Genomic DNA, 15,591 nt, shown 5'->3' with positions numbered 1-15,591 from the left:
GTTGTAAATATTATTTTAATGTATAGAATTGAAGAATAAAAACATCTGATAAATAGAATATTGTAAAATGATGTGATAAAATAATAAAGTAAACTTTTGGTGTGTTAAAATAACATTTTTTATAAGACAGCTGCTACGAATGCTCTAATATGCATATCATGAAAACAAAAAACAAAAAACAAAAAAACAAAACAAAAACAAAAACAAAAAAAACAAAAAAACAAAAAACCAGTATTCACCCAATGACTAGTGACTACCACCCTGTTTAGAGTAGAAGACAACCCAAGTTCCCCAATTGGCTGGAGTGCCATCATGATTTTTGATTGTTGAATTTTGCAGCAAAACGATTCAAAGATCTGTAAACACAGCATTTCTGGGGCCTTTACGGTAATCATGCTAGAATGCATTTAAGCAATTAGATTATTTTGGTAGATGGACTGCAATTAGTAGCTAGTTTATGAGTACGTGAAGATGCCTCCAGAAGGAACTACAACCCAGGTTTGTAAATACCATCCTCTCTAGTTGCATGCATCTTCCAAATGAAGTCATTTTCCGTCCTCTGACAGAACAAAAACTTGAAGCAGGGACAATAACACGGGAATAAAAAAGGAAGAGAACAGCTAACATCAAAGACCAAACATATGAGGGGGGAACAAGATTAAGAACTCCAAAGCAAAATATTCTCGGCCTCACTAAGACCAGAGAACACAATAGTAATATGTCAGATTAAGCACGAGGCGCCAAACTGAAAATACCAGGTTAATTATTTGGAAATGATCGAGCAGACAACTCTCTAACAGTTTGGAGTCTTTTTAAAAGTTCATTTTGGAACTGCCAAAGCCACTTCAGAATAATTATTGCTTTGCAGAAATTCGTGCATTAGATAAACTATAAACAACTGAAATGTGAACTACAAGTCTTCCCAGTTCTTGAGACTGATCTAGTAGCGATGCAGGGGTGGAAGGGGATGGTATTCAGGTAAGAGGCCGGGGGGAGGATGGGGATGGTATTCACGGAGAGGGTCTGTGGGTGTACGGAACTCATGCAGTGGTTGAGGGCCTGTCAGAGGTCGATACTCAATATGTGGTTCTGCAAAACGGTACTCAGGTAGTGCACCTGTAGAATACAACAGATCACGGTACAAAGGACGCTCCCTGTACAAAAGGAAGGGATCCCGATTTAAAACATAGGGATCGCGATATTCAATCCCATCTCGGTGCCTCAGTTCCAGATCTGAAAGCCGTCGATCATGATGCTCACTGAGTGGTTCCTGTCTGTAAGTACCCAACTCTGAGGCCCTCTCATAAACATATGATGGCAAAGGATGCGCAGGTCCCAAAGGTTGAGGTAAAGGTGGGGGTAGAGTCGCATGCACTAGGGAAGATGCAAATGCCTCCCTTTCATAAACAGGCCTCTCACCATACAGGCGGCCTCCACCATAAGCATAGTGCCTCTCTTGCTCCCGATTGTGCCCCCTCTCTCGCTCCCGACTATGTTGCCTAGTTCTTTTTCGGTCTCCAGAAGTGTGAGTTTCTGCCTTGTGCCGCCTGGCTCTTTTTCGGTTTCCATAAGTGCGAGTTTCTGCCCTGGGACTTCTGCCAATCCCTTTGGACTCCGTAACTTTATGAGCAGATCGGAAAAGATTGCACAGGTTCTTCACCTATAACCAGTATATGATACAATCACTATCAACTAGCATAAAATGCAGAGAATGAGACCCAATCCATACTAGCATGATGCCACATAATTTTCTGTTCACACATCTTCCATAATTTGAAAACAAAATCAAACCTGTTCAGAAGTCAATTGACCATCGAATTTGTTCTTAGTGTAATAATTATCCTTGATGACCTTTTTAAACTTTTCCTCTGCCAGCGGCAAGCAATCCTCCAAAACAGTGAAGCGCACCTACCAGAAACAAATCTCAAACTTTCACACATTATTATTTCCTTAAAACTTTCTACTATTATTCAAAACTAGGTATACTCATACCTAATGAGAATCTTAATATCACTGCAATAAAAAAATATAAATAAAATAAAAGTCATAATTTCACTCCAATTTATATGAATGGATAATCAATATGCTATCCCATAAAACAAGACGATATGATGGAATACCTCCGATCATACAATATCATGACCACTATGGAAGGTATTGCAATACTATCCTAGGAGAAGTTCAATTAAATTGCAAGGCAAGAAAATAAAATCCCTCTCATTCAAACCCTCCAAGAAAAGCAATAGGCAATATTTTTGTTTTTTTTTTTTTTTTTTTTTTTTTATAAGTGAAAAAAAAAAAAAGGCAATTCACTTTATTTGTTTCGATGGAAAACCTTATGTAAAAATAGTTTTTCATCTTTTCTAGCATTTGGTAGCATAAGATAAATGAGTTAAAGGAAAACTATCTTTGGTCAACAAAAAAAGTATGGCTTATTTTTTTAGATTGTTTTCCATTAAAGTTTTTTGGAAAACAACTATATTTCACAGCAAGCTAAATAAAGGAAGTTAGGAGATTGTTTTTTAACTCATTAAAGGTTGCTACTAAACATAGGAAAATTAGATAGTTTTATAGAAAATACTTTTTGAAAAATGAAACAAACAGAGCATCTGAGGAAAACACATACAAAATATTAAGAAAAAGAACACCTTCACTAAGGCTGCTTCATAAATCCAACTTAGTTCAAAAGGTAAGTGTTTTTGCTACTACTTATTTCAATTCAGTTCAACCAAACCTTATTCCCAATTGATTAAGGTCGCTCCCTAAACCCCATACTACGTAGCATCTGACTAAGTTTGCATCAGCCGTATATGGATTTATGGCATGATACCCTAAAAATCAAGGTATGTTATATATATTTTGAGAAGTTGTATGCTACAATATATTAATATATCACCATAAATATGTAGACCACTACCGTAGTTTTTTTATAGCATTGACTATCATGGTTTTAGGGTTACCATACTAAACCTAATATATTATTACATCGCCCCCAAGTTTTCCTCCAAATGCACAGGAGGTGTTCAAGCATGATGCATATTCATCAAGTCCAACCAATGTTGAAACTTGACCTCATTCACTACCACAAGAAAAGTAATTAGAACCCTTCTTTTCAGTGTTTTTTTTTTTCCCCTTTTTTTTTCCTGGTATTTTTTTCCCCTTCAATGACTATCCCAGCCCAATGATTACTATAATACTAACTATGCTCTATGGTACCATAAAATAAAATAAAAAATGGTTAGGCTTAGGTCCAATGCATCCAGTGCACTAGACTCGCTGAGATGGTGACACGTATCCAAAAGTGGACATGTGTCATTATCTCAATGGGTCTAGTGCAATTGGGCACTAGACCCAAACCTCATCCCAAAAAACAAAACTATGCTCTATGGTACTAAATGTTGGGCTATTAAGAATCAACATAGTCATGAATATAACTAGAAATGAGAATATTAAAATGAATAAGTGGAAATACAGAAATATAGGATTCAAAATTAAGAAATCCGTTTAAAAATAGGGGTGGAACCTATTGATGAAAAGATAAGGTCGAGTGACTTGAGATGGTTTGGTCATGTTCAGAGAAGAGCAATTAATGCTCCAGTAAGAAAACATGAGTTGATGTAAGTTAAGGGAACGAATAAAAAAAGGGTAGAAGAAGACAAAATAACAATAATAAAAGTAGTTAAAAACGACATGTCAATTAAGTAATAGAAACCATGACTTTAGATAAAATAGAATGTAAGAAAAGAATACATGTGGCTGACCCTAACTAATTTGTTGACCATCTATAGCCACAGCCAACCCAAAACAATTTGGGATCAAGGTTTATTGTTGTTGTTGTAACAATGTCAATCAGCTTAGCTAGTAAAGTCTATTGATCAAATCAAATCTTGACTATCTTAATGCTCCATTTGTTTCAACAAAAAATGTTTTCCTCATTTTCCAATATTTAGTGCAATAAAAAATCTTGGTTAATAAAAGCATTTTCTAAAGTCAACGAAAACAAGTGAAATTTTTTTTTTGGATTTATTCCCTCAATTTCTTTGTGTTGCCATTGTCGCCACCACCACCCAACACTGTTGCCACTACTAATGCACCTACCAACACCACAGGCCCCTCTACACCACCACCCCACTTAAATAAAATATTAATGATATTCCGTGCAAGCCAAACTCTATAAATGTTTTCAAAAGCATTTTTAGGGTTACAATCAAACACAGAAAAACAAACAAAGCTTAAATAAAGAATGAGTGGCTCGAGGGATAAAAGAGAGGTATGTAGCCCCCAGAGTGGCCTTTCTTACATAACAAGAATTACTAAACCCTTCCAAGTGAACATACAAGAAGGAAAATTGTGAATTCCATTTACTTAGAAGCACTTTTTCTGTAAATTTAGAGTGAGGAACCAAAAGCAATAGCCTTCATATTCATGAAATATCAATCTTTTATCAATTAGACAAATTTTATATTAAGAAATTTACTTTGTTTGATTGCTAACCTGAGCCGGGAATGCAGACTTGAAAGCCCTAGGCTCAATGTTATAACCCCCGGGTCCTGCGGCTTTGTAGACCCCATACATCAATCTCAAATCAAAATCATACAAGAACAACCTCATGCCTTCATAAATCTTTAGTACGATATCTTTCTTGTTTTCGGGCAACCCTAAGACCTTGTAGCGATAGCAATCCTTCTTTGTCTTTGAACTACACATGAATATCATTCCCATACTCTTCACCTTTTCCGTCGTCGTCTTTTTTGACGATTTTTGCTTGCCAATATCCTTAGTGACCTCTTCATTAGAACCATTCAAAGCCATCTTCCCCTTCTTGGTCTTCTTGTCAGATGATTCCAACTCGTTTGCACCTTTAGTGGTCAATGCATTGGTAACTCTAGCCATCCTTTTCCTTTTGCGATTTGTGTTTAAAGATTTTGGTTGCTTAGAATCACCAACGGCCACTTTATTAGAACCACTCGGAACCATATTCTTCCTTTCACTAATTTTGTCCAAAGAGTCTTCTAGTTTCTTGTCATCCTTGGCCATCATTGCATTGATATTCCTCGAAGCCATTTTCTTCCTTCTGTTCCTTTTCTTCGGCTTTTTAATCTTTTCCTTAGAATCCCTTTCAATATCATCCTCATTCTTTACTTCCTTATCCATTTCTTCTTCATTCCTTACCTTTTCTTCATTATTTTCCTTTGTTACCATGTGTTCTTCCTTCTTTTCACCCTTCGCCTTCGTCAATTCCTTGTCATTCAATGTCACCTCCTCATTCCTTACTTCCTTATTCATTTCTTCTTTGTTTCTTACCTTTTCTCTTGTATTTTCATCATCATTTGTCTTTTCGACTATATGTTCTTCCTTATCTTCGTCCCCATGCCTAGTAACAATCATGGATTCTTCATCATTCATCTTCATTGGTTCACATCGAACCATCGTGCCCTCATTCCCAATTGCAATGACGGATTCTTCACCATTGATCTTAGCAAGCTCACGTACGACTACGTTAGTCTCAGCGCTTTTGGTCTTATCGAGCTTTTCAGTTTTTGATTCGGGGGTTAGAACACTCTGACCATTAGTGTCATCCATGACCGCCCTGTATGATCACAAAGAAGGTATAATCATTGTTTTGGATATTGGACTATTGAATGAACCGATTAAAGTGAGAGGATCAAGTTTTAGAGGTCCGATCAAGGGTACGACCAAAGGTTGGACAATAGCGTCATAAATATTTTTTTAAAAATTTATTCATAAGTAAAATTATAGTTATACAATTGAAGCAATAAGGACAAGAGAAGCTTTGGTCAAATGATTAGAGTTTTACTAAAATGATTATTAAGCTTAAGTTCAAATTGTATCATATATAAATTTGATTATAAAGCAATTGAAGGGGGTACACCGGACCAGAAGACATGCCAGCTATCAAACCAATCCTACTCATTTGCCAATTCCCAAAACAATTTATATAATCACGTAACACTTTAAAGTGCCAGAAATAAATTTTGTCCTCCACAATAGCCTAATTATTAAAGGCATTGAGTATTCTGAGTCCAACTAGCAACTTCAGAAGTGCCTAATGGGCCTCTAGTCGGAATCATGTTACTTGGAACAATGGTGGCCATATGATTGACCAAATCAATTGTATCGATACTTCCCTAGTTTTTTTTTTTTTTTTTTTTTTTGCTTGGAGGAGGAGAGGGGGGCATGGGTGAGAAAGGGGAGGTATAAGATAGGCTTATGTAGCTCATATAGAACTTCGACAATGATTATGGCATCCAAAGCCATTTTTAGTAGATTATTAAGGTTGATACATGAAACATATCATTCAATTGCACAAAATTTCACTTTCTACCTGTAATTTAACCAACTATAAGTGTGACACAAATTCTTTGTTTGCCTTGATCTCTTGGCTTGCCATCATTGTTTCCCTCAATAGCATAAAAGCTTCCAAGACGTTAAGTTTATGTTAAACATTGTATCAAAGGGATCCACAATCCCATAATAAAGCAACAACTAATTAAAAATAACACATCATCAAATTGAGGTGTCAAACTTCACAAATAGATTTGACTTCTCCCTTGTGGCCAAACAGCCCCAAATCAATATCATATACCACTACCCTCCATAGCTTCATAGCATTCAATGCCAAATCACCACAAACCCCATTGTGTAACTCACGATCATGTCCTTCACGATTGACGTCCTTCATGGCAAAACAAACCCTCAACAACAACCAAACACCAAACCAATCTGAAACTACCCCCACAAGTCATCAAATCCCCAGTAACCACCAACACACATTCAAGCACACACCACCACCATCAAAATACAAAATTACCCACCCACCCAAACCACTCCAAAACCAGCTTACACCTTCAAATCCAGCCTTGGCCACACCCAAACAATCACTCTTGCCAGCATAAAATGCTGGCAAGCCCATCCACCACTAAAACAAATCAATCCAAAGTCAAAGCCCCACCAAAAGCCCAAGGCACCACCTCCACCGTTGTTCAAACCATTGTGAAGGTCAGCCATGCCAACACCACCAATTAAACCCACAATTGGCCTAAACTCACGACCCACAAAACCCAAGCTCCCAAACCAAGTTTAGGCTCAACATCACCACCACAATTGATGGCATTGAGATTTGGGGGGATGAACTTGGTGGGGATTTTTGTTTTATCATTGGTGGTGGAGGTTGGTGAAGCCAATTTGTGGCTAGATGTCCACAATGGTAGAGGGATGGTGGAGGTTTGGGTTTGTTTGACCACAAGGAATGTGATATCTATTTAGGTTTGTGTTGTTTGACACCTTAGTTTGTGAGTTGGAGTTAATCTGTTATTTTTAATAAGCTGACACTTAATTATAGGACCAACCATTCATATTTCTTGAAGGTGATATGCTTTCTTGTCAAACATAATACTACAACAAGCGTGAAGAATACTAGAATTTCTGACAAGTCTTCTTTCTTATGAAATCAAACCTACGGTTTTAAGTTAAGAAAGAAGAATAAAATGGAAGCCCATTTAGTACAACTCGATCTTCAACAAAGCTAGATAAAGACTAAATTTCAAATCATCAAAAACATACCAAGGGTTTAAACTTACTCAACTCATCATCTTGCACTTATCATGCTCCTAAGCTTCTTGTGATTTACCACTCATAACCCATTTTAACAATATAACCAATATCTTTATATTTAGTCATATTGTGTTTGCTATATGATCTTGATCATCTTATTATCATCTTCTTTGTCATTCCTTAATGTTTTTAGGGATTGAAGTAAGGAGAAGAAAACACCACAAGATATAGGTATGTGAATGGAGGAAGGCATTGATTAAAAAGGTCATACCTTTTAAATACACCCGCCTCCTCCTCTCCTCCAAATCTTAATCTCCCTCGTCGTCTTCCTTGATATTTATGGGAATTGATGGAAGGGAGGGTAATAGAAAGATATGGACTACAAAGGCAGCCCAGGATTTATTCAAACACCCATGAATGTATCCATCACTAATAATTCGATGACACTTATTTCAATGTTCAGCCAACAAAACCAAATGGTATCAAATTACTCCATGATCACAATCCTTCCGCTAGGAGGATATAGATCAACAGACCATAATCCTTTTAACAATGTCAGCAAGTCTTGGAAGGCTACTGTGCCCCAAGCTCTTAACAATGTCAATTTTGCAAACTCATACCAAGGCTACTATAGATAGAAAACTCTATCCCAAGAAATTTTGAAAAACGCAGCTGGTATAACCATCACTATACACCATAATGCGTTTATCTAAAATCAACAGAAACATGGGAAGTGAAAATCCAAACACTAATATATATAGAAGAAAATCAAGCACAAGCCTGAAAATTGCTTAAACAAAGCAAGAGCAACAATAATATGAGCTAATTGGAAAGCAAAACAAAAGAAATCTGAGGATTCACATCTTCTGTTTGGTCGCCGAGAAAGTCAACGAAAAGCACATTTCGTTTGTTTTGACACTATTTTCCCAGCAACCAAACAGACCACAGTTTCATGACTTCATCAGCTAGCAAACTATGAATCAAGCGAAAAACACAGAACAAAAAATCAAAGAGGAACAAAATAGGCTGACCTGATTCCAAAATCGATTAGATGAGAAACCCTAAGCCAGAATCACCAAAAGATTATGCAATAATTTTGGGAGCATTAATCAGTGAGATAAAGAGAACGAGGACTCACTTTACTGGTATGGATGAAAATCGAAAGGCGAACGAGCAGAGAGATTAGGGAAACGATTCAACAAGCTTGAGGAATCAGGGTGGGAGTGTTCGTTGATATATAGTGAAAGACCTTGACTTGTTAAGGCGATTGTAGCCCCTAAATGGCTCAAGCTGAATTTTTCAGTGTGAAATAGTTGTTATGGCGACTGTTAGGTTTTTTAAGGCGATTGGTATAGACCGTATAGAATTCGTAAAGCTGAGATACACGACTTTACTTTTTAGACTCTACCAAAAGCAATGAGACAAATAATTTTGACTCATTACTATTACCGGTTATAATCTGGTATTAGTTAATATTTTTTATTAAAAAATATTATGAACCTTGCATTTCTCATAAAGGAATGAGTAATGCTATATTTATAACATTTTAACAACAAATTTCATGTGATAAGTTGTTATTAGTTATAATTTAGATCCACCACTAATATCACTTTTTTATCCACCAGTAATAATTCGCCATTTAACATAATTGACACACAACACAACTTTTTCACTTTTTTAAATTTTTTTCAAAGTACAAATATATTATAGCACACTTTATGTAAAAAGAATAAGCTAATGTCAAACGCATACTTGGAGCTGAAAAAATATGTAGTGTTAATTGTGAGTCCATATAAAAGTGATTACCAATCACAAATTACCTCCTCAAGCAGATTGTGAAAAAAATTTGTGTCTATAACAAATTTACATTTGGCTATTCATAAGTCAAAATAAGGAGTCCTTTAATACAAAATCTTTTGTATAGCATCTCTAACCATAACAGAGTCCATGAGTTGGATCAAGTTGGATTTGTGCTCAACTAGATCACATCAGGTGGAGGAGAACAAAGCTCAATGTCAACCGTTATGGGTTCTTGTTTTGGATGGTACCCTAGCCCAATGATGACAAAGGATCCTAGGCCTCCAAATATGGATGATTGATTGTTGGTTGGACTGGGTTTGATTCTCTGCGATCTATTGGAGTCCTTATATGAACCAATTTGTGCGCAAGTCACATAGAGCTCCACAAGGCAAAAAATGCGATTTTCTCCTAAGCAATAAAATATCAATGTAAGTGTTTTAATGTCGTAAAATGACATTTTACACTTACAAAATGAGTAAAATAATTATTCATGATGTTCACAATGATAAAGAGATGAGTAAAAGAATTATTCATAATTTTCATAATGAGAAAGAGATTAAAACAGGATATTTAAGGCTTATCTTTTATTATGTGAACATTTAAAAAGAGTTTCCTCATTTGGTTCCTCCATGATAATTCCTTGGGAAAGATGTTGCAGTGGTTCCTCCACCAGTGGTTCCCAAGACGTGGGTTCATGGTTCCTAGAACCATGGGGCCTTTAATTTGGGAATTCGAAATGCTGGTTCCTTGAACTATAGGATCTTTATCCATGCTTACTATGCAACAAATTTTTGTCCTTTCCCTTTACCTCTGTAGGTTCTGCATAAAAACAACTATACAATACAAATATCCTTAAATAATTGTTAGTTCCTCAGGTTAGGATATACATTCTAAAGCATATACATATATGTAAATGAATTTCATATAAATGAGTCAACCACAAGGTCCTTGACCCCAATTCTCACAGACTTAGTGCTTTTGCACAAGACTTGTGAGATTTGGAACTCAAGCCCAAGTAGCTTTGCTTGGACATTTCCTTCCAAGCCAATCAAGTGAGGAGAATTTTGTGGGAGAGAGTGACATTTGATGTGTGCATGTTTTTGTATAACTTTCTTTAGAGTCTAAGTGATATTTTTGAAGGATTTCAAGGATATGGGACAAAGTCCTCCTCCTTGGCTCTCTTGTTTTATTCTTTCTTTCTTCCCTCTCCCTTACTAAACTCTTATAATTCTTAGAAATCTCCCCTGAACCCCCCTCCCTTTCATTTTGCTTTGGTGTTTCTTTTATAGTGAACATGGTTTGGGACCCCTAGGCGAGGATGTCCTTGGTCTACTAGGTAAAACCATGTCCTTTGACAGGAATCTAAAAGAGTTCCTTGGGCAGAGTTTTAGCTTAGTTTGGAAATTATAACTCAAAAGAGTATTTGGATTTAGTTACAAATGGAAGATGCCTTCCTAGAAAGTCAAAGGAATAGGTGAGATATTTAATGTAATGGGTGACAGTTTTGATTGATAAGGACAACTAAGAAGAAGTTGTGGGGAGATGCCATGCACATGAAGGAATTGAGTTAGGCCTTCAGTTCATGCATTCCAAGAAAATATATTAACCAAAGGAAAACTTCAAGATCCTCCTTTCACTAGAAATCACTCCCCTATCGACCAAACCACTTCTCCCTTACTACAAATTCGAGATCCCATAGGCTACAAAGATGATACCTAGTTTGCTGGGTACTTAATGGCTTTTGCTAGGGATCTGAACATACTCCTTGGCCTTCCCATGTGTCAACGAAGGTCGTCTTCTCAAGACTTTAAAATGACACATCAAGGTCTTGGTGCCTTGATGTTGACTCTTCTTAGTTTGGCATTTTTACATAAATAGCATAGATTCCTCCTTGCAATGGGTGAGCTTGGAAAGCCTTTGACCATCCTCCCCATTGCTCCATGTCCACTGCCTTGACCAAGATCCCTCGATTCCTACGTTAGGTACTAAACCTGAAGACACCACTTATCCCTTTCACTTCTCTCTGCCTCTTGATTTCAACAGGACATCTAATGAATCTTTCCTTCTTTCAAGGATACATGTGAGTAGCTTGTTCCCATACTATCTTCTGGGTCACCCACATCCTTCTTAGGATCTTCTAGACTATCCACATACTTCTCAAGATCTTCTAGGCTTTCTCTCAAAGGATCCACTTCCTGGATGATGGAGATCCTGCTCGTGGCCTAAGTCTGGGTCCTCTTCTTCTTCTTTTTTTTACCTTTTTCTTTCTTTTTCCTTCTTTTTGGACCTTTGGGCCTTCATGGTGCTTCTTAACTTCATGAGTCAGGCCTTCTTTTGTTAAGGCCCATGGTCATTCCTTGCTTTTCATGGAACAAGTTTCCTTATCACATTTTGGTCCTCAACAACTGTTAAGGAATAACGGCTCTATCAGACTAGGTTCTCCACAAGTGGCGGTTAGATTTGGTTGACATTAGCTAATGATGAGGTGTAACACCCCAAATCCATACCAAGGATTTTAATGCACGACCTGTCTTATAAATAATCAACATTTGCTATAATGGAACAAAGTGTAATTAAATATCCACAAATAAGAATCAAACCATCAAGTCTTTCTTATAAAATCCATCAAACTAAAACTTTAACAATAAAGTGTCCAAATACAATCCCAAATAGTTTCAAGAATACTAAACTCATTATCCTAAGAAAACATAATAAAACAATCCATCAACTAACATAGATCCAAACGAAGTCTTCAATCTATGGCTCCAATGATCTACCATCAAAGGAGATTTCACTACTCTAATCTGAAAGGGTGGAGAAAATGGGTAAGCTAAGAAACTACATAACATAAGGATGTCTCTAAAAAAAACAATAGTATCATTGACAAATATAATCTTACAAAACATTTACAAATAGTTTTAACAGTAATATAATATGTTTTGTTAGGACATATGTGATTTACTTGTTAAGAACATATTTCACTATTTTATGTAATTGGCTAATCCTTTGACAAAATGCACTTTACTTGTATTTCGATAGATCTAAGATGTGTTTAATACTTCAAGAAACTTTGTTTCAAATTCAAGTGTTAAAGTCATGCAAGTCTATCCAAGATTCAAGCTAAGAAAATGTCTATCATTAAAGCTCGACAGCTAGCTCAACAGCTAGCCATCTATCGAGTTTGAAGAGCTATTCCAGCCCCGTAGCTTGATAGCAACTCGACAGATAGGGCATCTGTTGAGGTTTATGAAAAACAGAGTTTCAGTTCTGTTTTGACTATAATCCGTGATTGTATGTAGGGGTGTCCAGTGACCCGCATCAACCGACCCACCCGCCCGAACCCACCCTCCCGAACCGAAGGTCTACGAGCGGCTCCGAATCCACTCTACGGTCGGTCACAGATTGGCAAGTGAAAAATCCGAATAGTTCGGTTTGGATCCGGATTTCAAAATATTTCAACCGAAAAACCCAAACTGACCGAATTATTTATAATAAAAAAAAAAAAAAAAGAGGATTTGACATCAGTACATCACATGCCAGAACAGCCCATGCCCAGCAATGCCAGCCCGAGACTCAAAGCAAGATTTTCCTACACACCTTCCCAATATGAATATCAGCTGTTCATCTCAAATTAAAATTTAAAATTAATGGTGTTGATGAGAGTAAAACTAAGCACGATATGATCGGTTACAATGGCACAATAACCCATTCTAAATCAATGGTTATAATCCAAGATGAAGAGCCAATCTAACGGTGAGAATTAAATAGGAAATATCTGATATCTCTCACTTCCTCTCACGAGTCTCTTCACTCTTCAATTTTCACTTCAGAGACAGAGTTCAGGTCATGGACATGGCTTCCCATTCATGCCTCCTCCCCTTTTCACTCTTCCTCACCTCTTCAGTCTTCACTTCTTCAGTCTTAGACTCTTAGTTCTTTACTTGCTCTCTCAAACTCTCACAATCTCACACTCTATAAAGTCTAAACTGTTTCTCCAAATCCAAAGTACTGTTTCTCCAAATCCAAATTCTAAAGTACAAAACCTAGCTGCCTCCAATGCTGTTACCTAGTCCCCTCTCCGCCTCCAATGCCTAGCGTCGCCGCCGCTGTCCACTCCTCTCTCCATAGCTACCGCCGGAGTCCTCACCTCGTGTACTCTTCACTAAGTCAGTAAGGTAATTTTTCATTATTTCTCATCTTTCTTTTTTGTTAGTCTCGTTGGTTTCATTTGTTATGGAAATCAAATATTAAAATCAAATAAACCTAAAGATTCATACTATGAAACCCTAACTAAAAAAAACTTAGAAACCCTAACTATTTTACTTTTGTTCTTTGTTCTTTTCTTTAATCAATTTTGATCCTGTTTTAATTTTATACAAGATTGAAAGCTGACTCCAAGTATCATTATCTGCCCTCAAGTTTGAAACCCATACACCCACGGTTTTCTTCAAGGTATGGTTTTTGCTTTCCTTTGTGTTTAGTAAAAAAAAAAAATGTAGTGACGGTGGTGATTGTTTGATGTTTCTTTTTACAAAAGGGGCAGAGTAATTTAAATGATAAATAGAATGTTAAAAGGGAAACTATTGAATGTAATTTATGAGAGTTGCATTAATGTGGCTTGCAGATGCTTTTGATTTTGCTTTTCTATTAGTTTGTAGCTTTGTATGTTTTGTATTGCCCAAATTAGACAAGGTTTATTTAACATTTTGGTTATAGCATCTTATGGAGGTTTTAGTTTACCTTGCTTTGTTTTTAACACATTTAACACCTGAAAGTTGATTATATGAGAAGATTGTTATGATGTGAACAAGGTTTATTTAACATTTTGGTTATAGCATCTTATGGAAGTTTTAGTTTACTTTGCTTTGTTTTTAACATATTTAACACAAGTTTTAGAACATTTACCTTGCTTTGTATGAGAAGATTGTTATGATGTGATTAGTAGAATGTTGAAAGGGAAACTATTGAATTTAATTCATGAGAGTTGCATTAATGTGGCTTGCAGATGCTTTTGATTTTGCTTTTCTATTAGTTTGTAGCTTTGTATGTTCTGTATTGCCCAAATTAGACAAGGTTTATTTAACATTTTGGTCATAGCATCTTATGGAAGTTTTAGTTTACCTTGCTTTGTTTTTAACACATTTAACACCTGGAAGTTGATTATATGAGAAGATTGTTATGATGTGAACAAGGTTTATTTAACATTTTGGTTATAGCATCTTATGGAAGTTTTAGTTTACTTTGCTTTGTTTTTAACATATGTAACACAAGTTTTATAACATTTACCTTGCTTTGTATGAGAAGATTGTTGTGATGTGATTAGTATGATCATGCAATTTGTCACTGCTAAGAAGAGATCTGTGATCTTGCATGTCCCTAATTAATTTACTTCATTGAGTTATCTATGATCTTGCTAAAAAGAGATCTGTGATCTTTCTTTCTAATAATCTCTTTTGATTATATTTATTAAAATGTGTGGTTCCAAGATATTGGTTTTCCTTTTTGGTGTGTGTGGTTATTATTTATTATTATTATTATTAAAGCTATTAATTATACTTGTTACTCTAGTTTGCTAATATGTATCTTTGTTTTTTTAGGTCATGGAAACCCCCACTAATGAACCCTCTGTCCAAACATCAGCTGCTATAGAAGATGATGGTGCTATTCCCACCCAAGTTGAAGATTCTGCTGCTACCCAAGCTGAAGCAACTGCTACTTCTGAGTTGCCCCTAGTTCCACCATGCCAAGTGAGTATGACAGCTCCTGTTAGTGGTGCTTAGTGGTAGGAAAAAGTCTATTGTTTGGGGTCACTTTGAAAAAGTAAAGATAGGTGAGGGTGATACTAGTAAAACTAAGGCTATTTGTAATTATTGTCAAAAATCTTATAATGCTGATAGTAAGAGTTGTGGTACTAGTAATTTGTTAGCTCATGTGCCAATATGTCCCAAGAACCCTAATCGAGAAGATCTAATTAAAGGGCAGAAAACATTAGCCTTTATATCCAAAAAGGATGGAGAAGACGGATTCCACATTGTGTCAACATCTTTTTCTGTTGAGGCTTCTAGAAAGGCATTGGCTGAAATGGTTATAATTGATGAGTTGCATTTTAGGTATGTCGAGGGGTATGGGTTTAAGAAATATGTAAGTACCTTACAACCTAAGCTTCGATTAAAGGATATCTCATCTCGTCAAACTGTGGCTAGGGATGTGATTGGC

At 36.3% G+C, this 15,591-nt stretch overlaps 1 protein-coding gene across 3 annotated transcripts; it reads right to left on the bottom strand.

The window, feature by feature from the left end:
• Nucleotides 1–746: 746 nt before the first annotated feature.
• On the bottom strand, nucleotides 747–8,925 carry LOC126729908 (uncharacterized). Of its 3 annotated transcripts, XM_050434938.1 has the most exons (5): nucleotides 8,714–8,925; nucleotides 8,607–8,636; nucleotides 4,495–5,590; nucleotides 1,792–1,908; nucleotides 747–1,660 (listed from the first exon to the last, which is right to left on the bottom strand). In XM_050434938.1, the coding sequence occupies exons 3-5, from the start codon at nucleotides 5,581–5,583 to the stop codon at nucleotides 941–943; spliced, it is 1,926 nt and encodes a 641-aa protein (XP_050290895.1). In that variant the 5' UTR covers nucleotides 5,584–5,590; nucleotides 8,607–8,636; nucleotides 8,714–8,925; the 3' UTR covers nucleotides 747–940. The 3 variants fall into 3 exon arrangements, with proteins under 3 accessions (XP_050290895.1, XP_050290894.1, XP_050290896.1); XM_050434937.1 differs by having other exon boundaries at nucleotides 8,607–8,925; XM_050434939.1 differs by lacking the exon at nucleotides 8,607–8,636.
• Nucleotides 8,926–15,591: the final 6,666 nt, after the last annotated feature.

The sequence above is a fragment of the Quercus robur genome, chromosome 1, assembly GCF_932294415.1.
Source record: "Quercus robur chromosome 1, dhQueRobu3.1, whole genome shotgun sequence".
NCBI classification, from domain to species: Eukaryota; Viridiplantae; Streptophyta; class Magnoliopsida; order Fagales; family Fagaceae; genus Quercus; species Quercus robur.
The sequence above is the reverse complement of the archived record's forward strand: the minus strand, read 5'-3'. Positions and strand labels throughout refer to the sequence as shown.

What these genes read in the sequence shown, in the direction of transcription:
- LOC126729908 (XM_050434937.1), bottom strand. Translation starts at nt 5,583, where the DNA reads ATGGATGACACTAATGGTCAGAGTGTTCTAACCCCCGAATCAAAAACT. An exon ending in AGTCTGCATTCCCGGCTCAG is followed by an intron (nt 1,909 to 4,494) that starts GTTAGCAATCAA and finishes TGTTTCTGGTAG; the next exon opens with GTGCGCTTCACTGTTTTGGA. An exon ending in GTCAATTGACTTCTGAACAG is followed by an intron (nt 1,661 to 1,791) that starts GTTTGATTTTGT and finishes TACTGGTTATAG; the next exon opens with GTGAAGAACCTGTGCAATCT.